At 46.8% G+C, this 24,018-nt stretch overlaps 1 protein-coding gene across 2 annotated transcripts in view; it reads right to left on the bottom strand.

Moving 5' to 3' along the window:
- Window positions 1–24,018, bottom strand: part of LOC137304018 (cadherin-23-like) — a 223,347-nt gene that overhangs the window by 32,280 nt on the left and 167,049 nt on the right. For both annotated transcript variants that reach the window (XM_067972416.1, XM_067972417.1), the window contains 9 exons: window positions 23,727–23,829; window positions 21,683–21,808; window positions 20,095–20,298; window positions 17,616–18,077; window positions 13,282–13,398; window positions 10,357–10,581; window positions 6,434–6,603; window positions 5,628–5,765; window positions 2,822–2,941 (listed from right to left, as the gene is read on the bottom strand). In XM_067972416.1, the coding sequence (XP_067828517.1) occupies window positions 2,822–2,941; window positions 5,628–5,765; window positions 6,434–6,603; window positions 10,357–10,581; window positions 13,282–13,398; window positions 17,616–18,077; window positions 20,095–20,298; window positions 21,683–21,808; window positions 23,727–23,829 (1,665 nt within the window). The remainder of the gene's footprint in view (window positions 1–2,821; window positions 2,942–5,627; window positions 5,766–6,433; window positions 6,604–10,356; window positions 10,582–13,281; window positions 13,399–17,615; window positions 18,078–20,094; window positions 20,299–21,682; window positions 21,809–23,726; window positions 23,830–24,018) is intronic.

The following is a 24,018-nucleotide window of genomic DNA, read 5'->3' as shown; positions in this document are numbered from 1 at the left end:
TGGCTTGGGACTGTCCCTTTCATTTTACCTAAGATCGGCACAGCTTCAAGTCACAGAATAGATCCAGCTCAGAGGTTAAAGAGCAATGTTCTGAAGTACTGTGCTTCCCAGTACGTAACTCATGATTTTAACTCTTCCTTTTCAGGGTTCCTCTGCGTTGTGGTTTGCAGGTACTTAGCATACACGTGAGGTGTGTCCGCTTGGCTGTACTGGCTGTGTCCTTGACTCCGAGTGAGGAGGCTGTGCGTCTGAGCCCCATCTCGGTTGTGCGCTGCCATTTAAGTGCAGTACTGAGGGAGTGACATGCAGTTGGATAAGACTTTAAAACAAGCCTGGTTCAGTTGGACAGTGGCATTAGCTGAAGATGGTTAAAGACTGAGTGATTCGCCTCTTTATTTAAGCTCCAAGAGCGGATTGCAATCTTAAATTCACTATTGTGTAATGTTGAGTAATATACTGAAAGGCAAGGTGACAATAGATTAAATTTAATATATCTTAATTTCAAGTGACCTTTTGTGGCATTTATGTCTCCCAGGGACATTTGGACTTTTTGTCCCTTCTCGTGGTAAATGTCAGTCGCCTCTCTAGGTAGAAGGCTGATGTAGACAAAAGGTTCTGGAACTGGAAAGAACCTTAGAGCAGAGCCAGGACAGTGCTGAAAGAGCATCATCCCGTGCAAGGTTTTCTTGAATTTATTTTGAAATATTGGATAAATTGATGACCAAACAAGCAACTTGGCCTAAATTTTAACCCCATGAACGGGTGGGTTGGGGGCAGGTGGGGAGGTAAAAATTGTTAAAAAAAACCTAAAACCCGACCCCCAACTTGACCCCAACCCGCCCGCTTCCGGTTTTAACAGAGGCAGGACGAGGGGCGGGCGACCAACCCGCTCTCAGGAGGCGGGTCGGTCACTGAAAGCTTTCAAGGAGGCTGCGAGCCATCATTTCTACAGCTTTTTATTTTTTTAACTCCTGGTGGCCGCCTGCTTCCGAGAGAGGAGGCGAGAAGGCCCGAAACAGCAGGTAAGTGCCTTTATCGCTCTGGTTCTGGGCCCGGAGGAGCAGGAGTGCTTCTCCCAGGGCCAACAAGCCTACCTACAGCGACCCCCCCCCTCCCCCCCGATGACTGACCCCCCCCCCCCCCCCCCCGATGACCGACCCCCCCCCCCGATGACCGACCCCCCCCCCCCCACCGATGACCGACCCCCCCCCCCCCACCGATGACCGACCCCCGCCCCCCCGATGACTGACTCCCCCCACCGATGACCGACCCCCAACCCCCCCGATGACCGACCCCCCCCCCGATGACTGACTCCCCCCACCGATGACCGACCCCCCCCCCCCCCCCACCCCCCCCCACAATCTAAGACTTACCTGCCGGCATCTGCTTCCTGGCTCTTCTCCTGTCCGACTGTCAATCAGGTTGGCCCGTTGGGCGGGAAACGGACAAAATAAAAATAAAATTGGAAGGAAGTCTGGGAAACGCACATTTCCGGGTGTCCCGTCAGGAATTCCTCCCTCCCCCTTCCCCCCACCCTCTTCTCGGGTTAAAATTTATCCCTTTGACTTGAACGTCTGTGCCAACATGTTGGAAAAAATTAAACATTTCAAATGTTTGAGAAATACTAAATCATATATTTAAATATAGATAACGTTAAATTATCTTGAAAATCGTTTGTTTCCTTTGAAGCCTGTGTCTCTACCGCAGTTGTCCTGTTTGTGGGATGTTGCTACATGCGTAATAGCTGCCGTGTTTACCCACAAATCAACAATTTACACTTCTACACTGCCTTTAACTTAAGATTCTTCACAACCGTAAGGCAGAAGGAGAATGACTGCTGATCCACGGAGGGAGAGATTAGAAGGGTTGACTGAAAGCTTGGTTGAAAAGATGGGCATCGAGAAGGTCTTTAAAAGTGGAGAGAGAAGTGGCGAGATGGAAGGGTTTTGGGAGGGAGTTCCAGAGAGTGGACTAAGGCGACTGAAGGGTCCGTTACTAATGGTGGGATGACGGGAAGAGAGGGTGCACATTAACAACACAGTCAGAGGATGAAAGGGTGAGGGGGGGGGAGATACAAGGCTGGAGGAGATTGCAGGGATAGGGTCGGCTGAGGCCCTGGAGGGAGTTGAGGACAACGACGAGGAACACAGGAACAGGAGTAAGCCATCCAGCCCCTCGAGCCTGTTCCGGCATTCAATTTGACCATGCCTGATCTATATCTTAACTCCATTTACCTGCCTTGGTTCCTTAACCCTTGCCTAACAAAAATCTATCAACCTCAGTTTTGAAATTTTCAATTGACCCCCAGACTCAACAGCTTTTTTTAGGGGGAGGGGGAAGTTCCAGATTTCCACTCCCCTTTGTGTGAAGAAGTGCTTCCTGACATCACCCCTGAACGGCCTAGCTCTGATTTTGAGGTTATGCCCCATTTACTCTGGACTCCCCTCATCAGAGGAAATAGTTTCTCTCTATCTACCCCATCAAATCCTTTAATCATCTTAAACACCTCAATCAGATCACCCCTTAATCTTCTATACTCAAATGAATACAAGCCTAGTCAATGCAACCTGTCCTCATAGTTTAACCCTTTTAGCCCTGGTATCATTCTGGTGAATCTGCGCTGCACTCCCTCCAAGGCCAATATATCCATCCTGAGATACGGTGCCTAGAATTTTACATTTAACGTATTAGGGACAGAGATCCAGCGTATTGATTGCAGAGGATTCAGAGATAGAGCATCAATTATTTTGGTAATAAACTTTATTGAAACTTACTTACATCCCAGAGTTGGAAGCATCTGTCAACAGGGTGTAGCAATTACCTGGACTGCGTTCTCTCTGCGATTATTCGGATTATCACCTGGGTTGTCCTTGGCAACAGCTGTTAGTGTGTAATGATCTTTCTTCTCTCGATCAAGTGCAGCCAGAATGTAGATGTCCCCCTTCATGTAAAAAGGAGCACATTTAATTATTGTCACTATTTCCACTTGCATTCAATAATCTTAACACTTCAAACACAACTCTCAAATCCCATTAATGCAATGAAATTTAACTCTTCAGTATATTACCATCATAATTTGCAATTCATGTAATTGTATAATTAAAAAGTACTTTAAAAAATGAGTAACATCTACTAAAATATTCATGTAATTTAATGGCTCCTTTCATCTTTAAATATGTGGGATTAAAGCATCTAGGTTCAGATTCAACAAATATGAAACCTAAGGCTAAAATTTGAAAACACCTTTTTAAAGAAATTATGAGTGACTTTTTAAAAATTTGTTCGCATGATGACAAATCCACATTTGTTGCCCATCCCTAGTTGCCCTGAGAAGGTGGTGGTGGTTGGCCTTCTCCTTGATAGCTACTGAGTGGACCTCTTCAGAGGGCATGAAGAGTTAACCCCATAGAGTGGGACTGGGGGCCTGTGTAGGCCAGACATGTTGTGTTCTCTGAAGGGCGTTAGTCCAACTGGGTTTTTATCACAAACTGGTAGTTTTCATGGTCATTTTTCCTGCCTGTTGGCCCACAAATGACCAGATTTATTGAATCTCTCAAGTTGCCGTGGTAGGATGTTAGTGCAGTGCCATAATCGCAACACGACCATACCACATCTGTGGTTGCAGTCTGTTGGCGCACCAGGAGGCTGTGCTGCCGACAAGTCAGAGTGAGAACCCAGACTTTCTTGAGGTCACTCTATGTTGGTTATATTGTAAACACAGGAGGAAGGTTTCCGATGTTGTCTGTTTCCACCGCAACTGAGAGTGTTCGAGAAGAACAATTACAATTTCACTAGAAACAGCAATCAGAGGAAATATTCCATTTATGTCGATGGGATTGCTGGCACATGGGGGCAATTTTAACTTAATTTGCCCTTCGGGAAACTGACAGGATCGGGTGCAGAGCTGGTTTTACACCCCGCCAGATTTTAATCTCCATTGAAGTCAACGGAGAGTAATATCGAGTAATATCGACCTTCCTCCCGATCCTGCCCGGCGAGTTAGGTTAAAATTATCCCCAAGATGAATTCCCAATCTCGGTTATACTGATGGGCAAAGGTGCAGAGTAGAGGCCAGGCACTCCACCGCACAGAAGGGAAAGAAAAAGAGGGTGAGTTTCTCCCTCAGTGGCTGGCTCAAGACTTCACTGGCGCAGCCTCAGGAGTAGATCTTGTTCCTACTGTAGAGAGGAGAATAATCCCCAAGGAGGGGAATAAAGATGACTTTTAACAAACGGGGCAAAAATAAAAAGGAATTAGATTGCCAGACAAAGTAGCTGAAATTGAGGCAGGGGGAGAGTACTGACTGGGCTGTGGGCAGCAAGCCTTGGGCAGGAAGATGCACGGTTTGGGCTGACAATTCATTTCAAATAAAAGCTGTGAAATTAAGCTTTGGGATATCAACATATTACGCAGTCTCCTGAAATTCCTCTTTATCTGCTATTTTGTTGGAGCCATGGGCTAATGCCGTCACTAAGATGCCAGACAGGAAGTTCAGGCGAGTGTAGAGCACCCATATCCTGGTTTCATTCTTTGCTGCATTAGAACATAAGAATTGGGAGCAGGAGTAGGCCATACGGCCCCTGGAGCCTGCTCCGCCATTCAATCAGATCAGAGCTGATTTTCTACCTCAACTCCTCTTTCCCACCCTATCCCCAGATCCCTTGATCCCCTTAGTGTCCAAAAATCTATCGATCTCAGTTGTGAAAAGCCAAATTTTACAGCCAAAATTTTTTTCAAAAGGAAAAGAGAATGCTTTTTTCTTCTTGTCAATTAGTATCAATGATAAGAAAACGGACCACAGAAGCCGTTTATTATGTAAGTTTCTTAATTATGATGATTTATCTCATACCAGGCAATGACCTTCTCCAACAAGAGAGAGTCTAACCGCCTCCCCATGACATTTAATGGCATTACCATCACTGAATCCCCCACCATCAATATTCTGGGGGTCACCATTGATCAGAAACTCAACTGGACCAGCTACTAGAGCAGGTCAGAGGCTGGGTATTCTGCAGCAAGTGACTCACCTCCTGACTCCCCAAAGCCTCTCCACCACCTACAAGGCACAAGTCAGGAGTGTGATGGAATACTTTCCACTTGCCTGGATTGGTGCAGCTCCATCAAGAAGCTCGACACCATCCAAGACAAAACAGCCCGCTTGACTGGCACCCCATCCACCACCCTAAACATTCACTCCCTTCACCAACTGCGCACCATGACTGCAGTGTGTACCATCCACAGGATGCACTGCAACAACTCGCCAAGGATTCTTCAACAGCACCTCCCAAACCCACGACCTCTACCACCTAGAAAGACAAGAGCAGCAGGTGCATGGGAACACCATCATCTCCACGTTCCCCTCCAAGTCACACACCATCCCGACTTGGAAATATATCGCCATTCCTTCATCGTCGTTGGGTCAAAATCCTGGAATTCCATACCTTACAGCACTGTGGGAGAACCTTTACCACACAGACTGCAGTGGTTCAAGAAGGCGGCTCACCACCACCTTCTCAAGGGCAATTAGGGATGGACAATAAATGCTGACCTTGCCAGCGATGCCCATATCTCCAAAATGAATATTAAAAAAGTATATATTTTTGTACGCTTTATAAAAAGTAGCTTACCGTTGTGGGATTTATTCCGAACCTGCCCTCTCCGTCAACAAGGCTGTATTCAATCAGTGAAAATCTGCCGTTATCTGCATCCATGGCACTAACTTGGAGAATCACCGTGCCCAAGGAGACATCCTCAAACACTGGCTTCTGTATAAACACGCAAAACCCGGTTAAAGCAACAGAAGCTATTCAGTGTCAACACCCGACATTGACAGCAGCACGCGATCAGAAGCTACAAAGACAAGGACTGGCTCAGCTTACTCTGACAGAGCATCTTTTGCGAGTTGTGTGGTCGTAATTACTGGTCACATGTGGATGTTTCGAATCAGAAAATAAATCACCCACCTGGGGCTCAAGTGTGTGGTACAGGGAAACATCGAGAGTGCACAGAGAGGAGCCCGAAGAATGGGATTCCCATCCTACGAGCGGCTGATCCGCTCGGATTTCAATGGAAATAAAAGTTGGGAGAGACTTAAAAACGGGCTGCTGACTCGTTATCGCCCGATTTACACTATCGCACAAAGTCAAGGTCTACCCCACTGAGTGCACTTTGGGAAGAGATACCTTTATGCTTCTGATGGGTATGGCTGAGATTGGGAGCTCACGGTATCGGGATTCACTTGTTCATATCTACATCCCACCACTCTGTGCATTTCATTAGGACACTGGTGTTTTCAAGCCAGGTCTGAGTCAACTCTTGGCATCAGCAAATAACATATGTGATACACATGACAAATTACTCATGAGCTACATGCTTAGCACCCACACTAGACCCATTCACTGTCCATTACGGAGTGCATTAACAGCACAGTTACCTGGTAGGAAGACTGCATGAAGACAGGGTTGTTATCATTGACATCCTTGATCTGTAAATAAACAGGAACCTCTATGGATCGAGGTGGTGATCCGCGATCCACAGCTCGGACTGTGAAATTCAACCACTGAACCTGTTCATAATCCACTGTCCTGCTTGCAACTATTTTCCCTGTGGGGAGAAGTGGGGGCGGGGGGGGGGGGGGAAGAGGGTGTTTATTAAAGATAATTGTTCAGTAAATATCAGCAAAGGAATCAATCCCCATTTGGTCCTTAAACCAGAAGTTTTCAAACTATTTTTGTGGTGGATCCCTGTAAGTATTGACACAGTCCCTGGGACCCTTGCAAATATTGATGTACTTCTGTATCAGATATCAATATATCAGGGGTCAGCTGTGGCTCAGTGGGTAGCACTCTCGCCTCTGAATCAGAAGGTTGTGGGTTCAAGTCCCACTCAGGAGACTTAAGCACATTATCTAGGCTGATACTCCCAGTGCAGTACTCAGTAGTGAAGGAACACTGCACTGTTGGAGGTCTTTCAGATGAGACATTAAATCAAGGCCCTGTCTGCCCTCTCAGGTAGATGTAAAAGATCCCATGGCATTTCTTAGAAGAACAGCAGCGAAGTTCTTCCTGGTGTACTGGCCAAATATTTATCCCTTAACTAACACAAAAAACCCCCCAGAAGATCTGGTCATTATCACATGGCTGTTTGTGGTACCTTACTGTGTGCAAACTGGCTGCTGTGTTTCCCTACATTACGTGGAGATGCCGGTGATGGACTGGGGTTGACAATTGTAAACAATTTTACAACACCAAGTTATAGTCCAACAATTTTATTTGTTCTGTGATTTATAAATGCGAAGGGTTCGAGGATTTCATTTCCACAACATTCACCTGAGGAAGGAGGAAGCCTCCGAAAGCTTGTGAATTTCAAATAAAATTGTTGGACTATAACTTGGTGTTGTAAAATTGTTTACAATTTCCCTACATTACAACCATGACTGCAGTTCAAAAGTACCTATTGCTGTAAAGTGCTTTGGGACGTCTTGAGGTTATGAAAGGCCGATATTAAATGTAAGTTTATCTTTCTTGTGAATATTGACATGGTCTGAAAGACCCCTGCAAATTTTGACCGACTCCGAATGAATCCTGTCCTAACTTCTGAAAGACAGTGTCAGCTACCCAAAGGGAAACAGTACCATCATTGCAGAAAATGTTTTTTTACTGATGCATACAGCAACAGAAATAACAGGTTAGTAGGTCAATAGATACGGAAAAATGCAGAGTTCTTGAGACACTGCAACAGCACACAGTACGTCTGGCTGCAAATGGACAGAAATCTGATGATATCTTGAACCCAAGTTTGAAAACCTCAGTTTAAAGTATCTTTAACTTTAAGCCTTTGGTTTTCAAAACTAATGTCAACGAGGAGATTTCAGGATGTGTGTTAGATTTTTTATATCGTTATTATACTCTGAGTTACTCTAATTGATTGGGCTCCATCAATTAGAGTAACTCAGGTAGAATTGCCAACTATTCCCAAGTTCACAATTGGACAGTAGGTCGGGCAGGGGGCGAGGTCATGACCTGAGTATTGGAGAATAGGCAGGGCAGGGGGACGGGTCACGGCCTGAGTATTGGACAGTAGGTCGCGCAGGGGAGGGGTCATGACCTGAGTATTGGACAGTAGGTCGGGCAGGAGGAGGGGTCACGGCCTGAGTATTGGAGAATTGATAGAGCAGGGGAAGAGGTCATGGCCTGAGTACTGGAGAATAGGCAGGGCAGGGGGAGGGGTCATGACCTGAGTATTGGAGAATAGGCAGGGCAGGGGGAGGGGTCATGACCTGAGTATTGGAGAATAGGCAGAACAAGGGGAGGGGTCATGACCTGAGTATTGGAGAATAGGCAGGGCAGGGGGAGGGGTCACGGCCTGAGTATTGGAGAATAGGCAGGGCAGGGGGAGAGGTCATGACCTGAGTACTGGAGAATAGGCAGGGCAGGGGGAGGGGTCATGACCTGAGTATTGGCGAATAGGCAGGATAGGGAGAGGGGTCATGACCTGAGTATTAGAGAATAGGCAGTGCAGGGGGAGGGGTCATGGCCTGAGTATTGGACAGTAGGTCGGGCAGGGGAGGGGTCATGACCTGAGTATTGGACAGTAGGTCGGGCAGGAGGAGGGGTCACGGCCTGAGTATTGGAGAATTGATAGAGCAGGGGAAGAGGTCATGGCCTGAGTACTGGAGAATAGGCAGGGCAGGGGGAGGGGTCATGACCTGAGTATTGGAGAATAGGCAGGGCAGGGGGAGGGGTCATGACCTGAGTATTGGAGAATAGGCAGAACAAGGGGAGGGGTCATGACCTGAGTATTGGAGAATAGGCAGGGCAGGGGGAGGGGTCACGGCCTGAGTATTGGAGAATAGGCAGGGCAGGGGGAGAGGTCATGACCTGAGTACTGGAGAATAGGCAGGGCAGGGGGAGGGGTCATGACCTGAGTATTGGCGAATAGGCAGGATAGGGAGAGGGGTCATGACCTGAGTATTAGAGAATAGGCAGTGCAGGGGGAGGGGTCATGGCCTGAGTATTGGACAGTAGGTCGGGCAGGGGAGGGGTCATGACCTGAGTATTGGGCAGTAAGTCGGGCAGGGGAAGGGGTCACGGCCTGAGTATTGGACAATAGGTCGGGCAGGGGGAGGGGTCATGACCTGAGTATTGGACAGTAGGTTGGGCAGGGGGATGGGTCATGACCTGAATATTGGACAGTAGGTCGGGCAGGGGAGGGGTCATGACCTGAGTATTGGACAGTAGGTCGGGCAGGGGAGGGGTCATGACCTGAGTATTGGACAGTAGGTCGGGCAGGGGAGGGGTCATGACCTGAGTATTGGACAGTAGGTCGGGCAGGGGAAGGGGTCATGACCTGAGTATTGGACAGTAGGTTGGGCAGGGGGATGGGTCATGACCTGAGTATTGGACAGTAGGTCGGGCAGGGGGATGGGTCATGACCTGAGTATTAGACACTAGGTCGGGCAGGGGGATGGGTGCTACCAACAATCTCAGTAAACAATGTCTCCCATTGAAATGACACAGAAGCAAAGAGGAGAAAAGCAGACGTCTAGTTTAAAAAAAGCTGATTTGGTGACTGGTTCACATTTCAGAAATTTGCAGATGGATCGGTTGAAAACGGAACGGAGCATTCCAGCTCAACCTGGAATAGCAAACAGGTCGCGAGCCAAGTGAGCATTTCAGCATTACACTAGGTGCTGCCTACAGAATGGGGTCAGACTGCAAGTGTTGGGCAAGGGAAGGTGAGGGGGAGGCGTGTGTGCGGAGGGGGGTAAATGAGACCCAGATACAGTCAATTCCTTCCTAAAGTTGTAGCCGGGGAACTCATCCCCTTGAAGAGAATTTTAAAAACCCTGTGGGAAAAACGACTCTGCTCGATGCATCGAGCAACATTGTAAATTAATTCACGGATATACCACAGAGGGGAAATCGCTAAGAAATTTGTGAACACCCTTTCAGAATGCTTTTACTATATTATATATTGAAACATTGAGTAATCTCATCATTCCTCCCCTCTCGCCTCTTATCTCCTCTCCTCTTCCCCTTCCCTCCTTTCATTCCCCTTCTCAATGGATATCGATCCAGCTCCCTTTAAAATGTATTGGTTGATCCTGAGTCTGTTCCAATGCCCACGATGTACTTGATGCTGTGAGTTCCAATGGCCTCCATCTCTGTGTCTTTGGTATACGTCTCTGGGATGAGAACGAACCCCTGTTTCTCTCGGTGCTTCTTCTACTACCAGTGTGAAAAGTTTTTCAAACACCTTTTCAGTGGAGGGAGTAGACTTTCTCCCACCAAACCTGAAAGGGCAACGTCAGAAAGTCTCCACAAAGCCTCGTCTCTAAGTCCCTGCAATGCTCACCTGCTGCAGGATCCTCCAGTCTGATGTAGTCCCCGGGAGGAAGATTCAGGAGCTCGTAGTTGATCTGTCCATTGGGGCCTTTATCAGGATCTACGGCTGATACAGAGAGGAGCGTTGTACCAGCTGTTGCTCCTTCCAATATCCGTTCAGTAAAAATATTCACTCCGAATGGTCTGAACCGGGGAGGATTGTCGTTCACATCCAGAACGTTCACTGTCAGCTTTGCTGAAATGCGCCAAAGAGAGATTTTATTTTAAATGAGATTAGTAACCCTCTCTATTCTCCCCCTAGACCCCTGATCTCACCTTACCTCCCATCACTTGTAGCCAAGGTGGCTGCTCGGTGCCTCCTCCGAGCTGGCTGTGGAGAACAGAGGTACACAGCTGGACGTAACTCTCTCATTACCCCTCAGCCCCCCACCTTGAGTCAGCGAGTGTGGGTGATCGATCACTGCACCACTTTCCCAACAAAAAGAGTACTGCTGGGAATGTCTTGGGGAGGGGGGCAGGGGAAGGGTCTCCTGATCGGCCGCTATAACTTTGGCAGATACCCCGGATAAGCCACATAAACCTTGGCGGTTCTCCCAATTGACCGCCAGAACTTTCCAATTGGAAGACAATCGGGAGAACCGGAGAAAATTCCAGGTGTACAATTTTAACACATGGTTAGTGGCACTGAGGAACACAGAATGAATCAATACTAACTGCTTCCACCATCTCCCTGGTGAGCCTGTTCCATAGATTGACCACTCACTCACTTAAATATTGTTTCTGCAGATTAGTTATGAATTTACCCCCCTTCAAGCGCAGGCCATGTCCTCTGATTCTACTCTTCTGGACAAGGTGAATTATCTTGTCCCTTTAGAATCCTAAAAATAGCAATCATATCGCCACCTTTCAACCATCTCTTTTTCCAATGAGAAGAGGACTAATTTAATAGGAACACAGAATTGCTGGATGAAAACAGACCAAGGTCCATCGAGTTCACCTTAGACCATCCTGGTAGTCGCGCACGATACAACGATAACCACAGCAATCAATCTCTATCAATATAGTCTGCAGCAGACCCTGACATGAGGAAAACCCCAGTGGTGGGGCAGATCCTCATGAAAGCTGCAGAACGCCTATGCTAAAAGTGATTACTGTACTGCAGTACCCGTCAGACAAAGTGATCAAACAGTACCTACTGTTCTCGGGCTGGGGAGGTTGGGGGGGGAGTGAATGGAAGGTGAAACATTCCACCTCATCACATCTTGGTGCCACACTGACTGTGATCACCTGTCCACTCTTATGGCCACGGATTTGTACGGAAATAGCAAAGAACGGGAGAAAATAATTTTTAAAATGGGGAAAACAAATATTTGAAAAAAAATGAAATTGGTGTAATTTTCAATGAGATTATGTATGAAGTGTGCCTAGAGGTTTATGTGAATGCTTGCTTTGAAATACTTTGCTAAATTCCAATGAATGAATCCTTTATTAAATAGGGAGGCCTTATATTTACACCTACCAGTAGAAATACATGGCTAATTATAAATATTTATAAAACACTTGCTAAAAAGCTGGTGACGCAAATGTAACTTAAGGCTTGAAACTGGCCTGTGCGACATTAGTAACTAATGTGTGCGTTTGAAACTCCTATTTTTAAAAAAAACATAGACGTTAACCCATTTAAAATAAATGGGGGTAATTTTGACTTTGGGCAGTAGTGTAAAACGGGTGATAGCAGATGAGCCGCACGTCTCTCCTGATTGACTTTAATGGAAATGAAAATTGGGCGAGATGTGTAATGGGTGGTTGATCCGATATTGCCCATTTTATACTAGCGCCCAAAGTCAAAATTACCCCCACTGTCTTTAAGACTTTATTAAAATAGTGGATAAAGGAATCTGTCTTCTTGATTAGACATTAAACCGAGGATCTGTCTGCTTGTTCAAACGGCACAGACACGATGGGCCGAATGGCCTCCTTCTGTGCCGTAAATTTCTATGATCCTATGATTCAGATGGATATTGAAGACCCCACTGCACATTTGAATTCGACGAGGGAGTTCTCCTAGGGTCTTGGCCAAAATTCTTCCCTCAACCTACATCATCGAAAATAGATCACCTCATTTGCTCTTTGTGGGGCCTTGTCTGTGCAAACTGGTTACCAAGCTTGCCTTCATAACAACAGTCACTGCATTTCAAACTAATTCAATGTGTGCAAAGCATCTGAGAGACATAATAAGCTGCTGTACAAATGCAAGTCTATCTTGCTATTGCATAGCTCAATTTCCAGCGCGTTGGAGCAATGCTGTTGCTCATTTTCACTGAGCAGAATCCCAGCATTTCCCACCGAGAGCGAGCGAAAGCCACGAGAGTCAGCCCAGATACACTGAGCATCCTTGGCGGCCAGTGTTAGAGCAGCATCAGGTTCGTGATCATAAGATGGATACAGATGAGGAAAGTCCATTTGGTTCTTCCTAGCTCATCTATAGAGGACTAACCTACAGTCCCCTCCATCTCACCCAACTGTTCCTTAAATACTCACAGGGTTTAAAAGTTGATTACACTTTATGTGATGTACTTCCTGACATTAGTCCTAAATCTGTCTTCTGCCAGTTGGAGCCTGAGCCACTTTGTCCTATTGTGATGGTTCAACTTGAAGTAAAGCTCCAATTTACATTTTCTTTACCCTCTGCTATCCTATATATCTCCATAAGGTCACCTCTTTTCAAGGTGGAGAAGCTCAAATTTCTAGTTCTTCCTCTTAATTTAGTTACTCTGACGCTAGGGATCAGTTCTTTGTACCGCCTCCAGGGCTTGAATCCTTCCCTTACGTCTCGGTGACCCACGGTACTCGTCAGGAATCGAGACAAGTTGCATCCTGCCTGAACCATGCCGTTCCGGAGTGGCTACTTCTAAAGTGAGTGAGAAAAGCTTACCATTGGGAACACTGACGGAATGACTGATCACATCACTGGCATTGTCGTGCACTGATATGGTAAGTTCGTAGCTAGCCACCAGCTCCCGATTCAAAAGGGTTCTCACAAATACAGCACCTGGATGAAAAAGCAAGCATGTTAGCGGGAAAAATGTTCCGTGCTCTTAGCGTGAAGCTTACAATCATTGAATGGTCTGCACGGTAAAAGTGTTTTCTCTTTCTTTTTGTGGGAGGCAGACATTTTGTGGGATCATTGTGATCTGGATGTTGGACCAAAATCCTCTTTGCATTCAACATTAGAATCAGATACATGGACGTAATTGATGGAATCTGAAATCACCCCCTCTCCAGGCAGTTTTGATTATTATTTTTAACTGGTTTGCTAAGGTTGCCGATCAGGGGATTATTTATTTTTTAAAACTACATTCCCCTTGTAAACCTCAAATATGTAAACTGAGATTTCTTGGAAAATACTGATTGGGCATTAGATACAGAGCAGGAATGGGGGTGGGCAACGGGGGTGGGGGCGAGAGAGGGGAGAACGGGAGGGAGGGGCAGAATGGGGGAGAGGAGAGGGTGGTGTGGGGAGAAGAGAGTAACGTGGGACATGGGGAGGAGGGGAAAATCGGGGCTGGACAGGGGAATGCAGGAAGGGGAGGGGGAAGAGGGAGCATGGGAAAATGGGGGGGACAAATGGGAGCACAGGGTGGGGGAGAAGGGAGAGGGGGGAAGGGAAGGGGCAAGAGCATAGAGAAATAGGCAAAGAGAGTAAAGGGTGAATTTGTTGCAGCAGGGGTTGGGGGCAATGTCCACAGCCTATTTTGCCCTCGGCCATCGGTGGACTCATGGCCCCAGCCATATGAGGAAGGGGAGGGGGTGGGCAGAGGAAGGAAAGGAGGATTGGGGGAGTGGTGCGCAGAGGTGGAAGGGATGGGGAGGAGGAGGCAGAAGAGGGGGAGAGGAAGGCGTGGAGAGATGAGGAGAGAGGGGGAGAGAAGAGGAAGGGAGAGGAGGGGGCAGAGGAGGATGGGGGACCAGAGGGGGAGGATAATTTTGAGATCAATGGGAGGAAGGGTAACAACTGATTTCAGACCCAGTGAGGGGGGGGGCGTTGGACGATTTTGCCCTCATTGTAGGAGGGTGTGGACACGATTACATTTAGATGGGGTGGGTGGGTGTGGAGGCTGATTTTAACACAATCAGGTGTACTGGGACTGACTGACATTTTTTTGCCTTAGTGGGGAGGGGGGTTTCCTCAGCGCGTGGTTTGGGGGAGGGGGCGGGGTTTGCCTTTGCGAGTGTTGTCTTCTTATTGGTGGTGCTGACGAGCGGCTGGTGTCGACTTTCAGTGGAGGTATTCGTCCACACCCTGTACTGACCTGTCTGGCTAGACCCTAACGCTGCATTACACTGGTGCTGCCCGTGTCTACGTGCTGATCTTGCCTACGGCTAATCTTACAGATCCGGCACTACAATTTGCTGGCTTTGGTGAGCGGTTCCTTCTATCGAGCAGGCTCTGTTGGGTGCTGTCAGGTAATGTTAAGGCAGCACCCCATTATCTTTAACGTGTCACATAACGTTACGTTTACAGCGTCACTGTACCAAAAATTAATTCGAATCTGGAAACCACACCCCATATTTAATATACAATGGATTCCGTGAGCTTTCTAAGATGATGTTATTCAGTTTTGAGTTAGTTTTTATGCTGGCATCAGCTAACTACACCAGTGCTATTTCCTGAGGCCTTCAAGGCCACTGATGTACGATGATAAATTAACATCAATCCGATTATCACTCCTGCTTTAATAAGAAATAATTTGCAGTTGATTACAATTAAATTCAATAGCTACCACATAACAGTCGTCCTCTTGCATTGGTACTTCTGTGGCCTAGAAGTTTGGCCGTTTAGCTTCTCTTGACCATCCCTCCCCCACTCTAAGAACGCGGGCCGCTGCTGGTCAGCGCTCCTCCACCTCCATCGCTGCCGTTACTACTTCCTCCGGTCTTTTCTACCTCTCTCCCCTATTTGTCCCCTTTCCGGTCCTCTTTAACCTGGGGGCCGTTGCTGGGGTTGCAGCAGCCCGATCTTCCATTCCGCTGCGCCGCGAGCTGCCTGCTAGCGTCCGCAGCTGGCCGACTCGATGATAGTGAGGCCCGAGGACCGCTATCGGGTGTGCCTTGGGCCTCACCATTCAGGCCCAGGGATTGTTCCCAAAGATGCATTTCTTCTTTACATGAGGGAGTTGGCTTTAGCGATGTAAATGGTGGAAGCCAGAATATGGACACCACTCTCCTGTGACCTGACCTAACAGAAGCACCAAACGTAAAACAATTCAGCTGTAAGCCCAAGTAGATATCACATGAATATTACTGAAACTCAACTATAAGGTTCTAAGGCAGCTTTGCTAGTGAGCATGGGTCAGGACTATCACCATATTGCATTACATACCATGGATCAGCCATGAATGTTCCTCTTCCGTCTTCTCCACTAGACTGCCAAGAACCTGCATTTATATAGCGCCTTTCACAACCTCAGGACGTCCCAAAGCACGTCACAATCTGTACTTTTGAAGTATAGTCACTACAGCCACAATAAACCTATATATAATCCTCCCCGACAGATTACTGGAGGGATTTGTCTCCCAGTAAGACCACCAGTGACCAAGTTTTAAAATTAATTTTTAATAACCTAACCTTTTCGTTTAAAGCTGTACCTGCCTTTGTCACCAGCCTGCACGTCTTAAATTCACCGATAAAGTTGAATGCTGCCACAAAGGAAGTTTGAATTAGATAATGCTGGTTCTGTGCCATGCACTTTGCACTAAAATGGTCCTTTATAATATTAGACTCAGGGTCGAAGAGCTGAGCACCGCAACATCTGAGGGGGAGGAGACACACCTTCTGGAAAAGTCCGGGGATGGGTAGGACTCGAGTCTGAAAAGGACAGGGGGCAAGAATACGCTTGGCGGTGGGGGGGGGGGGGGGTAAATGTCACATTCCATTAAGGATTTGGGAATATTCCAAACAGACACCAGGGAAGGTAAGTTTAGCCAGAATAGATCAGTCATGGTACAAGAATTGAGTGATGTCCCCTGAGTATCAGTAAGTCCTGTATCAGTGTTGCATTCTGGACAGTAAGGGATGTGAGAAAACCATAAGAAAGCTACCTCAAATATTCATCAGTCTCCTGCCTGTGTTTATAAGTGCAGTTTTTAATTAATTCCCTGACTAAACAAATGCTTTTGTAAAACCAGAGTAAACTGGGCATCATCTGCTTTCTCATGACAGTTCCAATATGTAAATGTGATCTTTATTCTCAAAAGTACGGGATTGCTCCACTCTCCTCGCCCATCGGAGGCAGAACTTTGAGTCGTTACATCTCCGATCTTTGGAATTCTTTCAAAAATCTATCTGCTCAATCTTTCCAGCTTGCTTCGCTTTCCGCCCCCTTTGTAAAATATTCGGAAGTGTTTTTCTGAGTGAGGGACACTGTACAAATGCAAGCTGTTGGGAGCACCCACATTACATGTCTTCTGAAATCTGACACTGTTTCTTTTGATCTTTTGATTAAATATGGGAAACGATGTGGGTGAAAGTTACATGTTGGCAGATGGCCTAGTCCACAATGAACACAGTGCCAGTGGTTCTCTTTAGCCCTGTTGACTGAGAAGCTCTTATGGAACAGGCAGATTAATTGCTTCAGGTCCTTGTATCTCATTGGCAACAAATTCTTGTGCCAATCAGCGAGTGTGGTACCAGCGTGAGCATCGAATCGCGCCCTCCCTTTCCCTCGCCCTCCCCTTCCTTTACCTCGCCCTCCCCTCACTTCCCCTCCCCTCCCTTTCCCTCGCCCTCCCCTTCCTTTACCTCGCCCTCCCCTCACTTCCCCTCCCCTTCCTTTACCTCGCCCTCCCCTCGCATTCCTTTCCCTCCCCCTCCCCTCGCCCTCCAATGCTCCAGAGCTTGCAGTCTGCCCCAGATAAAGGGAGAAACTCTTGAAACAAACAACTGGTGGCTGACTCAGGTTTTCATATTCCTGAGAAATTAGAGAAGGAGAAGTCGCACTTTTGTGGAGTTGAACCAGGAGCTAGCGCTCATACAAGTTTGGTGGAAACAAGATATAATCAAAATAAACCAGAGCTCCTGGGGCGATTTGTTCATCCTAGTCGACTAAGTCCAGGAGACTAAACCCAAACAGTAGCACAATCTCAACCATCTCACCCACTGTCAATGATGATCGAGTCCTCAATAGAACCGATCTGACACACTGATACTCAAAGCAAAAGAGTCTTTACAATTTGTGTTTTTTTTTTGTAAGCCTGTGCTTAGCTTTACCTGTTTGAAAATTGATGTCAAAGGCCCTTTGCTGATCTTGTACCACTTCATCAGTGTCATCCTTAGCAACAAGCTCGATGATGTAATACTCCAGTCGGGGTCGGAGGTCCCGATCGGTAGCTGTAATGTTTGCTATGATGGCACCAACTGTCACTGACTCACTGATGCTAACAGTCTGGACAGGGTTAATAAACTCGGGTCTGCAATCGTTGATATCATCAATTACAATATTGACAGTGGCACTTGCCGACAATGGTGAGGTCCCCCGGTCCATCGCTACCACAATGAGGGTGTAAGAGGCCCTTTCCTCTCGGTCTACAGTTACTCCATTGGCCACTTTGATAACTCCATTGAGGGGGTCAATGATGAACTTGTCCTGGGCGCCTCCCTCTATTCGGTAGCTCAGTTGTTGGTTCATACCAATATCTGCATCTGTGGCTGTTACCTGGACGACACTAAAACCTACAACACAAAAGTACAGCAATGTATCTATCGTCTTAGACCAAAGAAAGTATTAAGAATCTCTCTGAATCGTCACAACAAATAGGTTTCTAAGTTTTGGATTTTTAGTAGAAAATGCAATTCTTTTAATTGCTTTTTTTTAAGCAATAACACTATCGTAATGAAAGCCCCTTTTCCCAGTTTATGTAAGGATAATTCTTCAATGGGGGGTTGGGGAGGAGCCCCAATACACCTGTGCAATGGTGAGATAGAACACGGGCTTCCCCACTGACCCCCTCCCCCCGACATGCCGATTACTCCTCATAGCTGTGCTGAACAAAGGTTCCCGACTTGCACAGTATGAAAGAGAGCGAATCAGCCAGAGCCACTGGAGCCCCACTTTTCTATCTCTTGTTGGCCGGTCTCAAAGTGGCATTCAAGGCTTGGAGTTAGAGTATCGACATACTCTAAGCCAAAGATGGTGGTTAGCATGGGGAAATTGAAGGTGGGTGGGGGGGGGCGGTAGTTCTATCTAATTTTGGATCTGCGGGAGCTCGCAGTCCTCTGCAAATCTCCATTCTCAGGTGTATGCCCAGGCAGTGAGTGGAGGCAGGCCACATCATCGCTGTGCCCAATCTGTCCTCACACACATTTTCCAGCAAGGGTCGTTCCAGGAATCAGGAACGTGAATCCTGGTTAAATTTTCCAGTCAGCCCAAGGATGCCGAAGCTGATTGTAGCTTTACTGATCCCATTCAAGAGGGGATCAGCAAACTCAGGAACCAAACCTGGGAATCTTCACACTCTGTCTCACTCAGCGCTGTATCCTGCCCAGTGAATCATCAGAAGAGTTAAAAACAGTATTTTTTTTTGTGTGTGTGCGTGTGGTTTGCATGAGTAAGATTGTTTTGCAACACTTAGCAAAAGAAATTGGATGACACTTCCACTTCTCGATGTTGAGTGGCCGCAGATGCACAAATTTTCAAAGATTCAGAGGAAATAACATTGAACTTAAGCCAAGACGTAAGATGAAGATTCTACAGATAACATTTTTCCCCATGAGCCTGGTTTCATTGAACATAGATTCTGCTTCTTTCTCCCCTTTTCTTGTGCTCCATACGAGCAATGCTTGAAAAGAAAATGGAACACTTCCCCACTTTTGACAACTAGTATAAGCATCAAGCACTCCCGGGACATACCTAGCACGGACACACACTAACCAAACAGCCCCCTCTACTGTATTACACCAACTGGACATGTCCCGTGCCTTCTATTGTTGTGACCTCTCTGCTTCAGACTCCCAATTTTGTGCTGAATTACAGGCAGTCTCAGAACGACCGTCACAGGGAGCCAGGTGAGAATGTCCACATTCATTTCAATTGGGACGTTTACAGCCAGCAGAGAGGTGAACATTTCATCCTAGCGGTCTGGCTGGACTTAGATCCAGCTCCCAGAGATCATGGACCCATTAGCCACCCAATCCGTGTTTTCAGTAAAAAGATGCTCAAACAATTATGCTGTCTTACGTTCCAAGGAGGAGGGATGGACAACTTGTGAGTTTATACCATGAGCGTTGCAGTCAGTCAGATGCGCGTGTTTGATTGCTCAGTCACTGTGTCAGTCACATCACAAGTGTTACTGTTCACATCTGGGTGCAACATCAAATATACCAAACTGGAGAACAAAACAGAGGCAGGGGTGCAAGAATAGATAAATAGTAGGAGGTGGGGTGGGGAAAGGGAGGGAAGAGGACAGCACCCATGTTGGGGAAACTTTCCTTCTCTCTCACCGACAGCTTTCCAGTCTTCCAGTAGCACCAAGGAATCACTCAAAGAGTGTCCAAACCTAAGGAAACTTGTGAGGCTTTCTCCCTTGTTTCCTGGATTGTTCTTTTCAACTTAGTACAGCCCACCACACATTGGACGTGGGGAATTTCCAGATCTCCAAACAATTGCTATCTGACATTTGCCAACCAGCCAGCCAAGCAATGGCAGTTAACAGTGCATTGACATTCACGACCTTATAATAACTTATTTCACCTGAGGGGCTGTTTTCTCGCAGGTGGACTGTCAGTGAAGGAGGGGTGAAGACTGGTGGGTTGTCATTTTGATCCAAGACTGTTACTATGAGGCCAGCCACACTCTTCAGCAGGCCGGTGTCTTCTGCTATCAAGGTGAACTCCAGGCGTGTGTTGGCTAGGGCCTCCCGATCAATGTTTTTTCCTGGTGTCACAGAAACAATCCCTGGAAAATGTTTAAAGGACAAAAGTCATCAAATGCATTATTTAAAATGATCACACTAGTTTGAGATGGGTAAGTTAGTCACAGAATACCTGAGAGAAGCCCGGGCCCGAACTTTGGGGCAAATCAAATCAATTCTACTTCCAAAATACAATGTATTTTAATGAATATTCTCCTATAATTGGAAAATAGTTGTGGCAACTTAACTGTTTCGTCACAGAGATAAATATGGATGAGCCGTCCATTCAACCCATCTACCTAGTGCTTCTCTGGAAATCTACAACCCCTCCACTGCAGCATATAACCCCCTCTTCACTTAATCCAGAGTTTTTGCCTCCTACCCATTCAAAGTATTTCTCACACTATGTGTGGTTCCTGTCTGCAGTCCTCAGCTTGCCTTTTACCAGCTTGTGGCTGTGCCCCCTTGTCCAGCACTCAACAGCTCCACATTTACCCTTTCTAATTCGCTTAGTGCCTTACAAGCCTCACTGGTTTCGTTTCAAGGCGGAAGAGGCTGATTTTTTTTTTTAGCCTATCCGTATAACTCAACTCTCTGACGCGGGGATTGTCCGTCTCTGCACAGTCTCCTCTCCTTGGACTTTTACTGTTGGAAAATTAATCAAATTTAACTTTCGTTTTTGTTGCAATATTTTTGTTCAAATGTTCATGGGATAACAGAGCCAGAATGACCCAATGGTTAGGATCCTGAACTTAATATCCAATGGACATGTAGGTTCAAGCCCCTACAAATTTTAGCTCTGGCTTTGAATGATTGAGTGCCATGTTAGAGACTCCAACTCAATTTCCTGGTGGGTCCTAACATTTGGCACAGAAAGCCATTGAGGGGGGATATGAGTCATGAAGTAGGGTATGGTACTTCTCAAACTTTGGGACTGGCCACATGGACCAGAATGGTCTCTTCCAGACCTGCGTATTCTTTTGATTCTAACTGGTCGTGGGTGTGTTATGTGGCTACACATCAGAGAGTGGAGTTTTCCATCATCAACCACACGAGTGAAACTCAAGGGGATAGACCTTGACTTTGTGTGACGATGTAGAACGGGTGACAGCGAGTCGGCAGCTCGTTTTACGTCTCTCCCCGATTTTTATTTCCACTGACTTCAACTGTTGGAGATGCCGTCCTTTTGCGTGAGACATTAAACCGTGGATCAAGCTGTCTGGACCTCCTTCAGCCAATACGGCCATTAGCTGGTCATTCGTCCCATTGCTGTTTTCAAGCAAAAGGACAGTCACGTTTGCCAACTTAACAGTCTCCGGGGCTTCAGGATAATTCACTGGATGTGATGGGACAATTCTGCAGGATGCATCAAGCACTGTTAATCACAAGTCTTTCTTTCTCGCTCCGTAAAAAAGGGCGATAACTCACCGGTGTTCCTGTCTACAGTGAAGAAACCAGTCCTGTTACCCTGTAATCGATAACTGACCACAGCATTTGGTCCATCATCATTATCGAAGGCTGAAATGGGCCCATTCATCACTGTGATTTGTGTACCTGCAAATGAAACAATGAGGTAAAATGCTTTGGTTTTGGGCAAATACCTTCATTCAGTTACATATTAACTATTGAACAATTACTGTATAGATGACTGGTAACATCTGTGAAAACCAGTTCTTAGAATCATAGCACGAGCAAGAATGGTGGTACAAGGATGGAGCTCCAAGACCTGGGCTTCCCTTTGCTTGAATCTGTCCACCCCCATCGAGTTCCCTTCACGAGAAAGCCAATTATTTTGACCCCCATGTTCAGCCGTGGCGCAGTGGGTCGCACTCTCGCCTCTGAGTCACAAGGCTGTGGATTCAAGCCCCACTTCAGGGACAAGCACAAAATCTAGGCTGAGACTTCAGCGCACTGTCGGAGGTGCCGCCTTTCGGACGAGGCGTTAAACCGAGGACCCGTCTGCCCTCTCAGGTGGACGTAAAAGATCCGATGGTGCTATTTTGAAGAAGAGCAGCAGAGTTTCTCCCCGGGGGTGTCCTGGCCAATATTTATCCCTCAACCAACTTCACTAAAACAGATTATTTGGTCATTGTCACACTGCTGTTTGTGGGATCTTGCTGTGCACAAATTGGCTGCTACGTTTCCTACATTACAACACTTCAAAAAGTACTTCATTGGTTGCAAAGCGCTTTGGGACAAACTGAGGTCGTGAAAGGCGTTATATAAATGCAAGTTTTTTTTATTCGTTCATGGGACGTGGGCGTCGCCGGCAAGGCCAGCATTTATTGCCCATCCCTAATTGCCCTTGAGAAGGTGGTGGTGAGCTGCCTTCTTGAACCGCTGCAGTCCATGTGGTGAAGGTTTTCCCACAGTGCTGTTAGGAAGGGAGTTCCACGATTTTGACCCAGCGACGATGAAGGAACGGCGATATATTTCCAAGTGTGTGACTTGGAGGGGAACGTGCAGGTGGTGTTGTTCCCATGCGCCTGCTGCTCTTGTCCTTCTAGGTGGTAGAGGTCGCGGGTTTGGGAGGTGCTGTCGAAGAAGCCTTGGCGAGTTGCTGCAGTGCATCCTGTGGATGGTACACACTGCAGCCACTGTGCGCCGGTGATGAAGGGAGTGAATGTTTAGGGTGGTGGATGGGGTGCCAATCAAGCGGGCTGCTTTGTCCTGGATGGTGTCGAGCTTCTTGAGTGTTGTTGGAGCTGCACTCATCCAGGCAAGTGGAGAGTATTCCATCACACTCCTGACTTGTGCCTTGTAGATGGTGGAAAGGCTTTGGGGAGTCAGGAGGTGAGTCACTCGCCGCAGAATACCCAGCCTCTGACCTGCTCTTGTAGCCACAGTATTTATATGGCTGGTCCAGTTAAGTTTCTGGTCAATGGTGACCCCCAGGATGTTGATGGTGGGGGATTCGGTGATGGTAATGCCGTTGAATGTAATGTCAAGGGGAGGTGGTTAGACTCGCTCTTGTTGGAGATGGTCATTGCCTGGCACTTGTCTGGCGTGAAAGCCTTTCTTTCTTTCAGGTTCAGAAAGAAAGTAATTCTCTGGTGGAAGTGAAATGTCTGCTGGTTTCTGCCTGGCAGATGCAGAAGCGTCTGCAGCGGAGACTGTCCCTCTCAGTTGGATGGATGCCAGACACTCCATCAAAGACATGACCCCTTGCTTGACTTGTTGACAAGACAGCTGGAAACTTGCTGACAAAATTGAGCTTGTGTAAGGGATTGGAAGTCAGGTTGATGGTATAACACCCTTGATGATTCAGACCCCTCAAAGTTCAAAAGCAAAAGGAGTGTAACTTAGCAGAAAGTACGATATGTGTTCATAAACTACGAGGGTAAACACAGAATTGAAAATGCAAAGTGGGTTTTTGCTAATGCTGTCCCGGAAGGCACTTTTATTTAAGGAAAACTAGAGGAATTTTGTGTTGAAGATTTTGTCTGCACATTGCTTGTAATTACAGACCTACCTGCCGCAGGATTCTCGAGAATTTCAGCTTGATACGACCGCTGAGTAAACATGGGCCTGTTATCATTTTCATCTGAGATGGAGATAGTCAGTAAATCAGAGTCCTGATAAGACAGAGATAATATTCTGAACCCATGTACACTAAGAGACCTTGCTGAAAGTAAGTTTTTATATCCAATTCACTCGATCGCTATTCTTTTTATTTGATGCGCATCATTTTTTCCTTCGGCCCACATGATCCCACACTCTGGAATCTCCCTCCCTAAAGTCCTCTGCCTCACCGCACTCCTCCC

This window comes from Heptranchias perlo, chromosome 36 (genome assembly GCF_035084215.1).
Source record: "Heptranchias perlo isolate sHepPer1 chromosome 36, sHepPer1.hap1, whole genome shotgun sequence".
Classification (NCBI taxonomy): domain Eukaryota; kingdom Metazoa; phylum Chordata; class Chondrichthyes; order Hexanchiformes; family Hexanchidae; genus Heptranchias; species Heptranchias perlo.
The sequence above is the reverse complement of the archived record's forward strand: the minus strand, read 5'-3'. Positions and strand labels throughout refer to the sequence as shown.